At 41.2% G+C, this 14,521-nt stretch overlaps 1 protein-coding gene across 1 annotated transcript in view; it reads left to right on the forward strand.

The window, feature by feature from the left end:
- The first annotated feature begins 5,554 nt into the window (after positions 1 to 5,554).
- The window catches only part of GEMIN8 (gem nuclear organelle associated protein 8), a 37,432-nt gene continuing 28,465 nt past the window's right edge, over positions 5,555 to 14,521 (forward strand). Inside the window, exons 1-4 of the mRNA XM_077173028.1 lie at positions 5,555 to 5,686; positions 6,457 to 6,506; positions 10,294 to 10,333; positions 13,120 to 13,585. Coding sequence (XP_077029143.1) covers positions 10,331 to 10,333; positions 13,120 to 13,585 — 469 coding nt within the window. The 5' untranslated portion in view covers positions 5,555 to 5,686; positions 6,457 to 6,506; positions 10,294 to 10,330. The remainder of the gene's footprint in view (positions 5,687 to 6,456; positions 6,507 to 10,293; positions 10,334 to 13,119; positions 13,586 to 14,521) is intronic.

Below are 14,521 nucleotides of genomic sequence, written 5' to 3' on the forward strand. Positions count from 1 at the left end.
GAGGTGGTATTTCAGTATTTGTGCATCCTATATGCATTTGGGAACCTTTTTAGAGTTTGTAATGTTACAAAAATGGAAGGAGAAGGGGAATAATGAAGATAGGTACAGTGCAGTTTGATTCAGCACTCTTTCTTGGGGCTACATTTAGTCAGGAGAAGCTGATATCAGACACTTTGTATGCAGCAGCACTTAAGGCAGGAGAATTGCTGAAGGGATGGAAGCTAGACAGAGCAACAGGATTTACCAGGAGATCCAGTCCCATCCCCCACTGCCATGGTCACAGCATTTGGCTGCACAACTCTTACCTGATCCAAGGCAGAGTCTCTCTGGGGGCAAAGGAATCAAAACCTGGCCACATCTTCTGATGTCTTTACAGTCTTCAGTCTTACCATGACATTTTCACATGTTACCTGCTGACTGCCTGAATTTAAAGCACTTTTAATGGCAATATTAATGTTTTCCCAGTTAAAAATAATAACAACAAATGCAAAACACTTACATTTTTTCATATAAAAGAAACAGTACTATGCCATCTGTAGTTCCTAATAAAAATCGCTAAATGCTCTTGTATAATAATGCCAAAATAACGACACACAAAATAAAACCAATTACTAAAAGAAAGACTTCTACAAAATTATTATTCTACAAAAGAATTAAATTCAAAGAAAGATGAAAATAAAAGATTATAACGTTTTATTCTGTGTATATACTGAATACAATTACCACACAAAATTCTCACATAAATCATCATAAGCTGCTATGCTACCTGTTCCAGTGTTAAGTGTCCGGGAACAGAAATTTAAGAGTTAGCTGAATATTCAGTTTTCTTTTGCTTTTCAGATTCTGGAAATCTGCATGGTTCAAGATTCTTTTGTTAGCTTTCAAGAAAAAGGTAGACTTTGTGCCATCTGGAAGGTGAGAGGAGATAGCACATTTTAGCAAGCCAGAGGTACGAGGCAGGGCTATTTGGCAGATCTTTTGCTCCTCCAGAGCAGCCAGCTCAGGCTCCCTTGTGCCGCGGTTTCAGACAGAAGGCTCTGCTTTACCATTTACAATGCTGCCATCTATTGACCCCGGTGGGCTTTCATCTCACGATCCGCGGCAGTATTTTCCTTCAGCAACTTTTTGCACTTGTATTTGCACTTGTATTTTTCTCGATGGGATTTATCTGACTAAACATACACACCTGCAATAACAGCACCATGTAAGAATTGCCTCAGGCTTCCTTGAAAATCACTGGAAGAAAAAAGCACTTCTGGGGTGTGATTCACATCTGCCCCAAGTAAATAACCAACATATACCAGATGAACAGCACCCAAAATGCATTACTGTGCTTTGCCCGTGGCTATAATGATATCTGGAGAGTGACTAGCTCAAGTGTAGAGATCACTGTCAGACTATAAGTGAGCACAGAAAGACAGCAAAAGGAATATTATCCCCTGTCCCAGTGGGGAAGTTTTTAGAGATGCTCCTGGTATTTAATTTATCCATGTACAGTGGGGCCACAGGAGCTTCAGAAGAGAGATATGAGCTACATCTAACTTTGGATAAAAGTACTGGCATTTGGTCTAGGAGTTTACCTCCACTTCATATTTTCTTTGGCTGTAAAATTGTTTTAAAAGATATTTTACCTCTCCCCAGCTCTGCCTCTGGTCCCTCAGAAAGCCAGAGGTAAGAGAAATCTCACATGTAGTTTCCTACATCCAAACACAGCCACACACCTTCCCTCTCCCCTATATCCCCCAAAGAGGTATCTTTTCCTGTAAATTTTATGAATTGTAGGTTCACATTATACAGGAGCTAGACCTAAGAAGGATTTATTTTAATCCAAGCAAATATTTTATATAATGATTGAAAATCTGCTAGAAACAATGTAAAATATTATTTTGTCTTAGTAAAGCACAAATGGAGTCAACAACTGCAACATCTTGGACAATCTGCAGTTCTAAAGGTGACTTATTTTGAATTACATTTAACTCACTTCAATAAGACAATCTCTGCAAAATAATGGTCTATACACAAATTTGCACAAGTTTTGCAGAATCATACACTTGGGTGTGACAGATGTATGATTCTTGAACAGTGGAACAAGAAAAATAGGTTACTGCCTACTTTCCAGCTTCCAGTCATTGCCACTGTGTGCTGGAAATGACCTCCCCTTCAGATCTGATGCCCAGAACGCTTTCTCAGCTTATGTAAGTGTGCTACAAATTTAAACCTTCTACACTTCTTTTTTTCCAAACCTCCAGTCATTGAACTCATAGCTCCTTAAAGAATAAGTTAATGAAATTAATTGGCTAATTAATGAATCTGAGTAGCTGACAAATGTTCTCTAGGACTTGACAACTGCAAATGCTGTTTCTTATGAAGAAATTTCCGTACTTTAATAGGTAGCCACATTTTGTTTTCTTGCCAGGAAACATTTCCCAGCAAAGAGTGTCCTTATTTTTAGCCTACTGGAGCAATACTGAAAGCTGCAAGGAACACAGTCATGGAAGAAAATAGTTCAAGAGGGACGTGCTACATTATGGGACACCATTGACAAAACTGATCAATAAAACCAAGGCTCCTCTGTGATGCCTCTGGCCCTCAGCCTGTGAGAGATGTCATGCTGGAATCAATAGGAGCTATGCTTTCATCACCAAATCATTATTTTTGAGAAAGAAATTGCTGGGGTATTCACTTCGTTCTAGACTCAGTTTACATTTTTTATGCTTCATGAGTGTAGAAAAAATATATTTACCAATCAAAATTAATGTGAGACCTTGTCTACTGTTGGGTTGTGGGAGGGACCATGAAGGGGGCTTCCTTTAAGAGCAAACCTTGCCAGGGTGCTCCTTCTCCTCTGATAAGACAGATTTTAAACTCCTTAAATATTTGCGTGGTCTTCCAAGGAAATCACAGCTCATACAGCAGCAGGTATCTTGTGAAGTGAAAGATTCAGAAGTGATCCAGGGAAAGTGATCAGGTGAAACAGAGAGGAAGAAATTGGTTTTCAGCAGACAAGAAGTACGGATATCACTGTTTAAAAATGTATATAATTATAGGTTTATTTAATGTGATATTTCTGTAGATCCCATAGCATAACTTTTTCTGTGCTTCCAGACAATAACTGTGCAAGTGCAAATATGCATAAGTAAGGCAGATAGAAGGAAATAAGCCAGAAGCAGTGAACCAGGAGAATGTACATTTTATAAGTAAGACTACCCAAAAAAGTACTATTTCAAACTGAAATATCACAAAACTACAAAACATTACAATGCTGATTGCATTTTCAAAATCTACATAGCACCAACAGTAAGACATCACTTGAAGTCTTTGCCTGAGACTGATAAGTTTAACAAAACCAACACATATACCATACCTTTGGGCAGGTTGCCCTGATGCCTTTCTCCCATAGAAAGTGCAGAAGTTCAGCAATAAAGCATGCCTTGATTTTAATATATGTGTAACATAATCACCATAATGAACATAATTTACTCCAACTAAAGATCTGTGCAGTCCATCACCACTTTTTCTGAGAGTGGCCCATGTCAGTGCCCTCAGGAATGAACAGGGCAAACACAGAGCCGCTCTTTCTTAGTGCACCAGGACTTCTTAAGTCAGAAGTGTGTCCTGATGACTGACTAATAGATTCTCCACTTATGATTTGCCTTCCTTTTTTCACCTACTGACTCTCCAAGATAACCTCGATGTGCTGCTGTCCACATCCTTCCGCCATCAGTGTGCCATGTATAAAAGCAGATACCAATGTGTGAGCATAAAGCAACCTAAATCTGCTTCTAAGAATACAGAGATCAGAGCAAGAAAAGCTGGAAGAGTCTCTGAGTGCACTGTGTGCCCATCAGACAAAGCAGGCTGGTAGTTGTATAAAACACTTCTTTCTTGGAGACAGAGGCTCTCTATGAGTTTTTTGGCCATACACAGGGAAATCACAAAACACTTGAGATGCAGGGGCTGAATGGGACCACAGTTAAAATCCACTGCAGTATCTAGACTTCCCAGCTCTGCACAGATGCCTGACTTCCACAGGAAACTATACAGTGACACGGTAGCTAGAAGAAAAAAAAATACACAGATGATGGAGAAGCCACTAGAGTTTCAGAAGTGGTGACTTAGTGCTCTGAATATGCTGAAAATATATTTACATCCTACCATTTTTACCACTTTTAAAGAAGATCTTGTGAAGTATTAAATGTGATGCCCTTACTAGGCAGATTAGTAACAATTATTTTTAAAAATAACTTTAGTAGATATATGGGAAATAAATGTAGAAATCTGCTATATGAATGAGACTCAATATGAAATTTCACTTCACAATGGGCATTTTTAATTAAAGCAGGTAACAAAGGGAAGTTGTCTCAACATGATCTGCTGAAATTTTCAGCAGGCAAGCAGCTAGAGCAGTAAGCACACCAGGAGAGCTGAAAAACGGGAATAATCTTGTGCTGAAAGTATTAATTAAAAGCATGGAAATAAGAGAAGAGAAATAGCCTTAGTGGAGAGAAGCCCTAGGGGACCCCTTCTTGCTGGGATCAGGAGCACAAGCCACACTTGTGTGTTACAGCCCATCCGTAAGGTGTCTAGAGAAAGGCACAGACAATGGGGTGGCACGGTCTGCTGAGGATCCTGGGCTATTCAGTATGGTACAGCTGAGTGGCTTATTGACCATGGAGAAACACACAACAACATTATGGCACCAGCCAATAGCTGGCAAATTTAATACAGAGAATGTAAAATGCTACACAGGGGAAAATGCAATCCCTGCTCTGCCAGCTGTGACAGGTCCCCAAGGGGCTGCTCATTCACAGACCCATGAAAATACTGGCACAGTGCAGAGCCTGAACAGAAAATTAGATATTAACTATGGAAAATATAATAACCAGAGGGTAAAGTATGGGAGCGCCACAGCACCACCACTGTAGTGCACACATGTTTTGAGTAAGGTGTCAGCTTGGTGAGTGCTGTGTGTGTGCTCTGGAACTGGAGATGGCGACCAGGGTCAGGTGGGACAGCAGGAACTCAGAACTTGCCAGAGAAGGGCAATGAAGCTGGTGAAAGGTCTGGAGCACAAGGCCTGTGAGGAGCAGCTGGGGGAGCTGGGGGTGTTTAGCTGGGGGTGTTTTGCCTGTTTTCTCCTGTTTAGCCTGGAGAAAAGGAGGCTCAGGGGTGACCTTACCACTCCGTACAACTCCCCGAAAGGTGGCTGTAGTGAGGTCTCTTCTTGGTCTCTTTTCTGGGATAGCAAGTGACAGAACGAGAAGAGATAATGTTAAGCTGTGCCAGCAGAGATTTAGATTGGACATTAAGACAAAGTTTTTCACAAAAAGGGGATTAGACATTGGAATAAACTGCCCAGGGAGGTGGTAAAGGAAAAGACTAGACGTGGCACTCAGTGCCATGGTTTAATTGTTCGGTCATACGTTGAACTGGATGATGTGGCAGGTCTTTCCCAAACCATCTATCCTGTAATTCTGTGAGGGACCGGCAGCTTCAGGGGCGGCTGCGGGGAGCGGGGCCCCGGCCGCGCCTCCCCACAGCACCACGAGATGGCGCCGTGGGCACGGGGAGCGCCGGGCGGAAGCAGCGGGGGAAGCCGCGCTCGGCCCCGCCGGAACGGAGCGAGGGAGCGCTGGAGGCGGCTGTGCCCGGCTCTCCGTGCCCGCCGGAGCCCCGCGCTGCCCGGGTGGGTGCGGGGACGGCGGTGCCCCCGCGCAGGCTGCGGCCTCCCGCCCGGGGAGGGGACCGGGCTGAGGGCGGTGGCAGCCGGGGCGAAACGGCGGCGGGAGCGGGAAAACGAAGGGCTCAGGAAGGAGATGTGGGAGCCCGGGCGCCTGGCGGGGCCAAGGCCGGGGATTGTGGTCCCAGGCGGTGGTTGTGGTACTGGCACGGGAGCGGGGCTTTCCCGTTTCTCTGCAGTTTATCGGCCCGGGGCCTGGGGCGGCGATGAGCGAGCTCGGGCAGAGCGGGGCTCTGCGCGCTGGGGCAGCCGAGGCACAGGGCCCGTGCTCCTGGCAGCCCTTGGGTGTAATTGTGTGCCCTGCTAGCACAGGCCGGAGCTGATCAGCGCTGCTCGAGCCTTTCAGTCACTTGCCGGAGTCTGGGCACGAGATCTGTGAGACCAGGAAATTACTACGCCTTCAAAAGCTGTACTGGAGAAGTTCCATCCTGTTCCTTGTTTATGACTAAATTGACCCGATTTATATATAAAACTTAAGTTAATTGGGCTACTGATGATTGTACAGCTTTCACACTTTATTTCTTCCCTCTGACTTTTGGCCGAAATAGCTTTTGGGTTTATGTCCTGAAGCTCAGAGAATAAAACACCCTTTTTTGGGGACCCACAGTGGATTACACTGCCTCGATTTCTGATAGGGCCAGAAGATCTTAACACATATGCTAAAGTTTGAGAACGTTATTTTGTGTTATGCTAATTTGTTTCCCTTCCATTCACAGGAATTGCTGCTGTTGTTTTAAGGACATTGATGTGAACATCATAGTGATAGGTGGGTCTTCATAGCATTCCTGTTGGGATGAGAAAGAGCTGTAACTGTATCCTAAGTGCTGGACAAGTCTTGTATTTACAGCCATCGGCAAACCAGAATGCAGTGTATAGTGTTGGGAATTTTTACCCCTTCTTTTGAAGAGAAATAACTTCTGCTGCCAGCTGCCCCAGCAATCACAGGCTTGTGTTTCTATGTGACTGTAACTAGGGCACTTCAGTATTAAAGTTAACGTCACAGCAATGCACAGCGTTAATCTGAAGCACAGAATGTCAGACCACTTTTCAAACATTTCCCTCTTCTGGAGGTAATTCTGCATCAGAAGTATAAAATGAAATAGTGTTCATGAGAAGATGCATGCTATTGATGTTGTTATGTTCACATTTTTTTAGGTAGTATGTACTAAGGTGAGTTCAAAATACACAGCACAAAATTATGCTTAATCCCTTAAACTGTGAAGTTTACTGCCAGGGGATTTATTGGAAACACCTTTTTCTCATGGGGGTTTTGGGTTTAAATGCCAAAATCAGTTTGGGGATAAAAAAAAAAAAGAAGTGTCTGAACTACCACTTGCTGAAATCAGGAGAAATGTATGTGGAAAAGTAATTCCTTTATGAATATGTTAGCATCACATTTTACTGAGTATCTCCTACTAACCATTGCCAGAAACTGGATAGTAGACTATCCAGTCCATTCCATAGACGTCGTATGATTATTCCTCTACATTTCTGTCTACTGATGAGGATCTTACTCTTCTAGTATATTAATTACAATCGACCACTAGTCCTTAGAATCTGGTTTAAATCCAGAGAAGAGTAATAAACATAATCTTATTCATACTAACCCTATCACTAACCCTAAGTATCCTTCTAGCTGCACTGGGCAGCTCTGGCCTGACTGAAGACAGTTTTCACAACAGGGACAAAAGCAACAGTGGGCAGAGGGGCTGGTCAGCTCTCTGTTGTTAGGGACATTTCCAATTCAAATGTAGTTAGCTTTTTCCTGAAAGCTTTGTAAAAATATGTTTTGTTGAAACCTGCTGAATTTATTGAAATTCCACCTTCCTTTAATAACATACTATGTTTTTACCATAATATCGTGTAATAGGTTAGTTGATCTTGTGTCAATGGATATTGTGAATAGTGAAACCCTCACTGGTGCTGCACTGGGCTTGGAGTTGTCTCTGTTTCCTTCATGTGGCCACACTGTATCCAACACACCACTAGTCCCCCAGTGGTCCCAGAGTGGGATTTACTTAGCAAGTTATAAACCCCAGTGCATTGAAGTTGAGTCTAAGGTATGACAGACATTGTCTCCATTTCTATTGACTCCAAGGGAATTAAATGCTGTCATTGCTTTGATGGGATTTATTTATTTTCTCTAATGCTCACCTGCCTCAAGCTGGTAAGGGTAACAGACATGTTTTGATGAAAGGGAGTACATCCCTGGTTCATTATCAGTGGAGAAATATTTTAAAACCGGGACAAGAAAGTAGAAAAAATGTCCATCATTAATGATCAGTATAAGCAAACAAATCTCTTTCCCATTTTAAATTGTACATTTGGTCATGAGTTTCATATATTCAATGGTTACAGATTTCATTTTTAAAAGTATAAATTATAGAAGTAGAACTATTACATTTATTTTTCTGCTGCTTGTCATGTTTCATATTTGATGTAGTTTGTTTTGGAAGAGTAATTCAACTGAAAATAAAACAAACTCACTTTTTAATTTCATTTCCTCGCTTGCAGCATTTTTGTGTTCTGCTTTATATTTGTAGTCTAATGTTTCATGAATAATTTATGAAAATAATTAAAGTTTCTATGTTGGGCAAAACAGGTTTTTCATATTTGGTAAACTAATACAGTTAGATGGTTTTGCCAGGGTTTTTCCCCTCCTTCCCTTTCAGAAAGCATAGGTACATGTTTTGTGTTAATAATAAAGTATCAGACTTTACCAATTACTGCTTAAAAAAATTATTTATATTGAGATCAATTCCGATTTCTGTTTATTCTGAAACTGTTTCAAAGAAATTTTTGTCATGTAGGAATTAGCGTGAACATGAAAAGTAAACACACCTACTTTTCTGAAGTAGAAAATGAAAGAATTGGATATCATGGGCTTAGGTTTTTAAGTATGAGAAAAAGACTTTATGGCAACCTTGACAGTATCCAGATGTATCTAGGAAAGATATATATGGGGAAGAGACAAAAAGTGTATGTGTACATCATGAGAGTGGAGATGAAAGTTCTGAAGAAGGCAGTGGTTGTAAATGCGACATTTGAAATGCACAAAAAAGGATGGCACAGCAATCTTCTATCTGTGCATGGGTTTTGGGTGCTAAAAGTCACTGCAGTGTTTTGCAGTGATCTCAGTGCTGGGTTTCCTTCTTCCTCCAAGCAGACAGGAGAGATTCCAGCATGCTTTAGTTGCCTGATGCCTGAATCTGCAGCCTTTGCTGGCATGAGTAGTTCCATCAACTGCAGTGGGACTGCTCCTCTATGTAGAGCTTCTTGCAGACATGGGGTTATGGTGTTACCAGGGGTTTATGGCTTTGAGCTTAGTGTGAGCTTTGGACACATCCAAAAGGACCATCATTTGCTTTTGTAGTTGCTGCATGATTTGCATTTTGTTTGGCCATTCCATTCTCCTTTCATGCATTATGGCTTAAGTGACAAAAAGTTGCTCTTTAATGAGTATTGTTAAATATGAGGCAGAACACAACTGTACTGTATTCATATGCATTTTGAAAAACCCTGGCTTTATCCTGGTATGAATCTACAGTGGTTTTAAGTGCTGTCTTGGCTATATTCCAGTGTTTCTGGGAATAGCATTTGACCATGTCTTAAGAGTAGCAATAGGTAGTTTAGTGTACTCTGTTACCTTTCACTGGCACCTAAAATAAAGTTCAGGCTGAGGGTGAGAATGTCAGGAGAAATATGTGAATGAAGCAGCTAACCTATTAGTGTAATAAAATAATTGTCAGATAAGAGGAGATTAAGAATATTTCTCAGTGATATGTACTGGTAAACCACCAGTTATGGTGGTTTATATGTTGGTGATTATACATCCTGCCTGATGGTTATAGAGCTCTTGTTCCCCCTTTCTACCCTCACAACCATTTTTTCCTTTTTTCTTTTTTTCCTGTCCGGTTGCCCCTCTTCCTTATGCCTTTTCCTCACATTTAAAAATTGTGGCTGCAACTTGAACTGATCTTTGTTTCCTTCATGGGAGGCAGGATCTGATGCTGGAGGGAGAAAAAAAAAAAAAAAGAGAAGCAAGGAGAAAGAAGGGACAGTATGTGGTCCAAAGTCCACCACAGGTTAAACAGAAACCTCACTGCATGAGTGGAATCAGGATGGGTTTAATCATTTTATGGCAATTGCTTTTTTTATGAAAGTTCCTGTGCAGACACAGCTAAAAAGTGAGAACAATTTGTTTCTTTTAAGTTTATGGTTTTTGTTTGGCATTAATTTGGAGAATAAAGGTTGGGGAAGCATGAAAAAAGAGAAGAGCAATGGGAGAATGTTCAGTTCCAGCATTTCAGGCTGCATTTTGTAGAAGGCTCTATTTTAACTTTCTTACTGTAGTGGAGAATTTTAAGGAATGGGATTTTTACTGCTGCTAATCAAAATCTATCAGTAAGAGACTTCAACTTGCCCCAACAGAGAAGGGATGCTTAACAGCTATAGGTCATAGTACTCAAATATAACAAAAATATATTCAGTGTCTGTGACCACCTTAATACATATATTTTTATGAATTAAAAAGCTACTCTTTTCTTTTCTAGTTCACCTTGATCATCACCAGGACAAACTCCACAAGAGATGGTAAGAGGTCTTCACAGGTTTCTGTGGAATGGCTTAGTCACATTTTATATATAAAATGCATATAAATACTTTCATTGAACTGTGGGGGCAGACATGTAAAAATTAGATGTAAAAGTCACTAAATTGCTTTGAAAATAGAATTCAGATTACAACAATGAGTGATTTGTCTACTCCTGGGAAGACTCCAGAGAAATAACAGGAGAGTAACAGAGGACTCTGATCATTTGCCTCGGATTTATAGCTTTTGTTTCCTTGAGGAAATCTCTTATTTCCATTTATTCCACAGCTGAAAAAGCACAGACACAGAATTAAGTGAGATTAAAAGTGTTCCTTTCCCTTTTCCACCCAAATGTAAAACATGTCTATAATTTCTTTTTTAACAGATGTATTTTTAAAATTCAAATGTAAGGAGGTTTTCAAGGGTCGCTTTCAACAAAAAAACCCTCACAAAAAGTAGTTGGACAAGCACCAGCATCACAGTTCTGTCTGTATGAACTGGCTTTTTGTCTTCCTTTCCCCAAAATTAACAACTGGAGCTAGTCAGCCAGACAAATCAACCAGCTTGATTCCAGAGCTTTCAGTAAAGTCATCAAGTTCCTTTGTAGAAACATTTTATAAGAACTGGAGATAATTTTTGAGCTTTAAAAGAATATATTGTCTATTTTGCAGATATATAGAAGGTAGGAGATACCTGCTTTTGTCAACTGTCGTGGTCTTTCAAAACTGGATTTTAAAGTATATTAATATTTAAGGAAAAAATAGTCAAAATGTTTTAAAAGTAACTAATGTATCAGGTTTGATAATATGACATTCTCATCTGTCTGCTGAAGGATGAGGAGTCAGTATGACATTCTTAAGCAAAGGGAAACAGTAAATAAAGCATTGTTCATCCTAGCTGTTAGGTAGTTGGATGATTAAGGATGAAGAAATTCCATATGGAAGGCAGATGCTTTCCTTCTACCCACTCATCTTGGGAATGCTGCATTTTGGGAGCTCCAAATGCATGGTCTTGTAGCAATGCAGTGTTAGACCAAGGGGAGAATAGCAGTGAAGTTTCATCTCCATGAATTCTTTCTTTTCAGGAAAGATAAGTTGACTGCACTTTTAAATCACATAGCTGAGCTACACAGCCCTTCACAAATAGGCTGCAGGTTTTTATCAGGAATACCTTAAGGAATGCAAATTTGTGGAGGTTTTCTTTATGTTCTATGTTAGCTGAAGGTATTTTGTTTCTGAGAGCACTTTGGAATGCCTAAAAAGATAGAGCATTGATCTCTTATGGAATAATAGGCTAAATTTTCCAGAAAGAAAGGCAGCATGAGAGTTGCAATTTTTATTCCAAACTCACTAGCATTTGCTTTATTGTCTTAGAACCAGAAAGTGAAAACAAGTGTAAGTAAACCAAGTGAAACTCTCTGGATAGTGTTAAAAGGAAAGTATTTTTAGGTTTGAGTTTTCTGTTTTTCCCTTGGGATTTCTTTTTCCCACAGAATCATATTTTTTAAGGGGACCAAATAGTGCCAGGGCAGATCAAGAAAACAGACTTTAAGATTTTTGTCCTGTATGTCCTTAAAAGGAAAAAAAGGAAAAGAAACCACCTTAGTAAAGGACCGTAAATGTCACATTCATTTCTGAAAACATCAGCTAGTTTTGCCATAGTTTTGAGTGTTTGCCAGAACATGGCTTAATTAAAATTCTCCTATTTAAAGTGGAGGCATTCTGTTATACTCCAGATAAAGTATTTTCTATGGAAATTAAGACATGAGGGAAGGGGAGAAAATATTTGCTATTTAGTTTACTTGTTCTAGGCTCTAGTCTACTTCATAGCTTTGTTTTTTTAAGATCTTCTATTCTGCTCTTTGAGAGTAGGATGAGGTGGGAGATGAAATGGCTTGTATGAAGGGAGCTTAAGGCTACAGGGACTGTGGGGCTTTGTAGTTGCTGGTGAAATCTGAACAGCATGAAACTTCTTTAATGAAAACTAAGATTAGCTGGAAGACAGGAGATGGTGTGTACACTATGTTTCTTTCTATAGAACTGTTTTTCTCTGTACTCTATCAGTGGCACTTTATTGCCTCTTTTCATGTTTTGATTGGTGATGGATACAAAAGGAGATTTACTGGCAGTTTGCATTTGGCTAAATACAGTCTTGTTTTTGATTGTGGCTGTGGTGGATATGTGAACTTGTCTGAATTGCTGTTTGACCTTTTCTGAGAAACTTTGGCAGGCAGATGGAGGAAATATATTACTGGAGGAAATATGTTACTGGATAAAATGAATGCATTTGTTTAATACAGAGGAATCTTAATCTCTTGTGTTTTCTGTCTGTGGAGTTGGAAATTAGGTATAGGCTGTAACATCTACACCTTGGAATTACTCAATTCTTAAAACTCATGTGAGTGTCTAAGGAATTGTAGATTATATCCACATGGCATATTTCCTAAAAAAGACTGTTTCTTACTGTAGTAGCATGAACACTAGGAAAATACCTTCTGGACACTACAATTTCTCTGTTTCTAGTTCTTCAGTGATAGTTGATGCCAAAGGAGTCTCTTGTAGGAGTAATGAGGTGTGGTGCAAGTGCACTGTGCTCATACATGTTGTTTTTCAAATCTCTGTATTCTATCATAGCTAAAGGATGACTAAAAGATTAAAAGGCAGCATTATGCTTGCATTTAGTTGCTCCCCTCATTTCTCTCTCTCTTTATACCTTCTTTTTGGGGGGGAGCATGAGTGCTGTGGTGTGTGGTTGATGGTTTGTGTTCTTTCCCTCTCTCTGGCCGCAGGAGGACACGGAGCCGTGGTACTCTCACAAGGTGTATGCCAGGTACTGGAGGCACTATGACTCAGCCATGCGCTGGATGCACAGGCACCAGAAAGCCTACAGGAAAGCCATGGAGTCCTTTTACTGCCTTCCATGGCATCCCTGGCATCCTGCTGCAGCCTCTCCAAGCAGCCACTACTCAGATTGGCATGGGAATGATCTCCCACATATCCAAAACTATTCTTCCAGCTACAGACCAGATGTTGGAGTTCCGTGTCATGGGGGAGCTCAGCAGTACGCAGGTGCCTACCAGGAAAGGGAGGATGCTGATGAGGACTCCGAAATGGAAGAGGATGCTGAAATGGACTCTGAAATGGAGGAAGACTCTGAGTCTGAAGGAGAGATAGAATATGACTTGAGTAACATGGAGATCACAGAGGAGCTTCGTCAGTTTTTTGCAGAGACAGAGAGGCACCGAGAAGAGCTGCGTAAGTCCATGCTTGTTCTGTGTTTATTGGAATTATTACCAATATAACCAGCTGGGACATGCCTAGGCTTGTCTGGCCCTTGCTCCTTGACCAAGGGCAGCAGCTGTGGTGGTTTCACCTCAGAGACACCTTTGGCTGGCTGGATGCTGCAGCTGGGCGCTTGGGACAAGTCCAGGCATGCAGGAACTCAGGTTTACCTCTGGTGGAGAGGCTTTAAGGTGAGGTGAAGGAAAAGGAGTCGATTCTGATGGAGGGTTTCAATCCAGAGCTTTATTCCTGGCACACAGATCCCTGAATCCAGCAACAGCTCTAACAGAACCACTGAACCGCGTGGTTGTTCTTCCTTTGAACCCCGGGGAGAGGGAGAGGGAAGGGGTAGGGATCCCACCAACCAGGTAAGGGTGGGGGGAAGTCTCAGGGGACAAATGACACCTGGATGGCCCAATGTCCCCCAGGGCTGAAGGGCATCTTTTGAACTCTGCCAATCACTCAACACCCTTCTGGAACGCCAGGACTGACAGCACTCAGCAGGGGCAAGGGAGGGGGAGGGAGAGGTGGCTGGCAGACCTGGGGCAGGAAGCAGGATAACTGACACAAGCTATGGCATCACACTGCAAGATGTGTTTTGTGGTATTTGGTGGCCATAACATTGAGTGCTGGGTGGCTTCAACATTTACCGGTTTTGTAAGAATTCACAGAAATAGGCACTGCAAGTGAGCAAGTCAGCTGACCGAAACAGGCAGAACTGATGGGTGCACTTAAGTACCACTCAGTAGAAATAAGTTTCAGAAAATGTGTGGAAGTTTTTGGGGAGAGAGAGGGAGGAAAAAAATTATGATTGCAAAGAGGAGAATAACACTTTTGCCCAGAAGACACTAATTAATCTTCAGTGCTGAGGAAAAAAGCTCCAGAATTTTTATGGTTAAATCTAGTTAA

This window comes from Agelaius phoeniceus, chromosome 2, assembly GCF_051311805.1.
Source record: "Agelaius phoeniceus isolate bAgePho1 chromosome 2, bAgePho1.hap1, whole genome shotgun sequence".
Classification (NCBI taxonomy): domain Eukaryota; kingdom Metazoa; phylum Chordata; class Aves; order Passeriformes; family Icteridae; genus Agelaius; species Agelaius phoeniceus.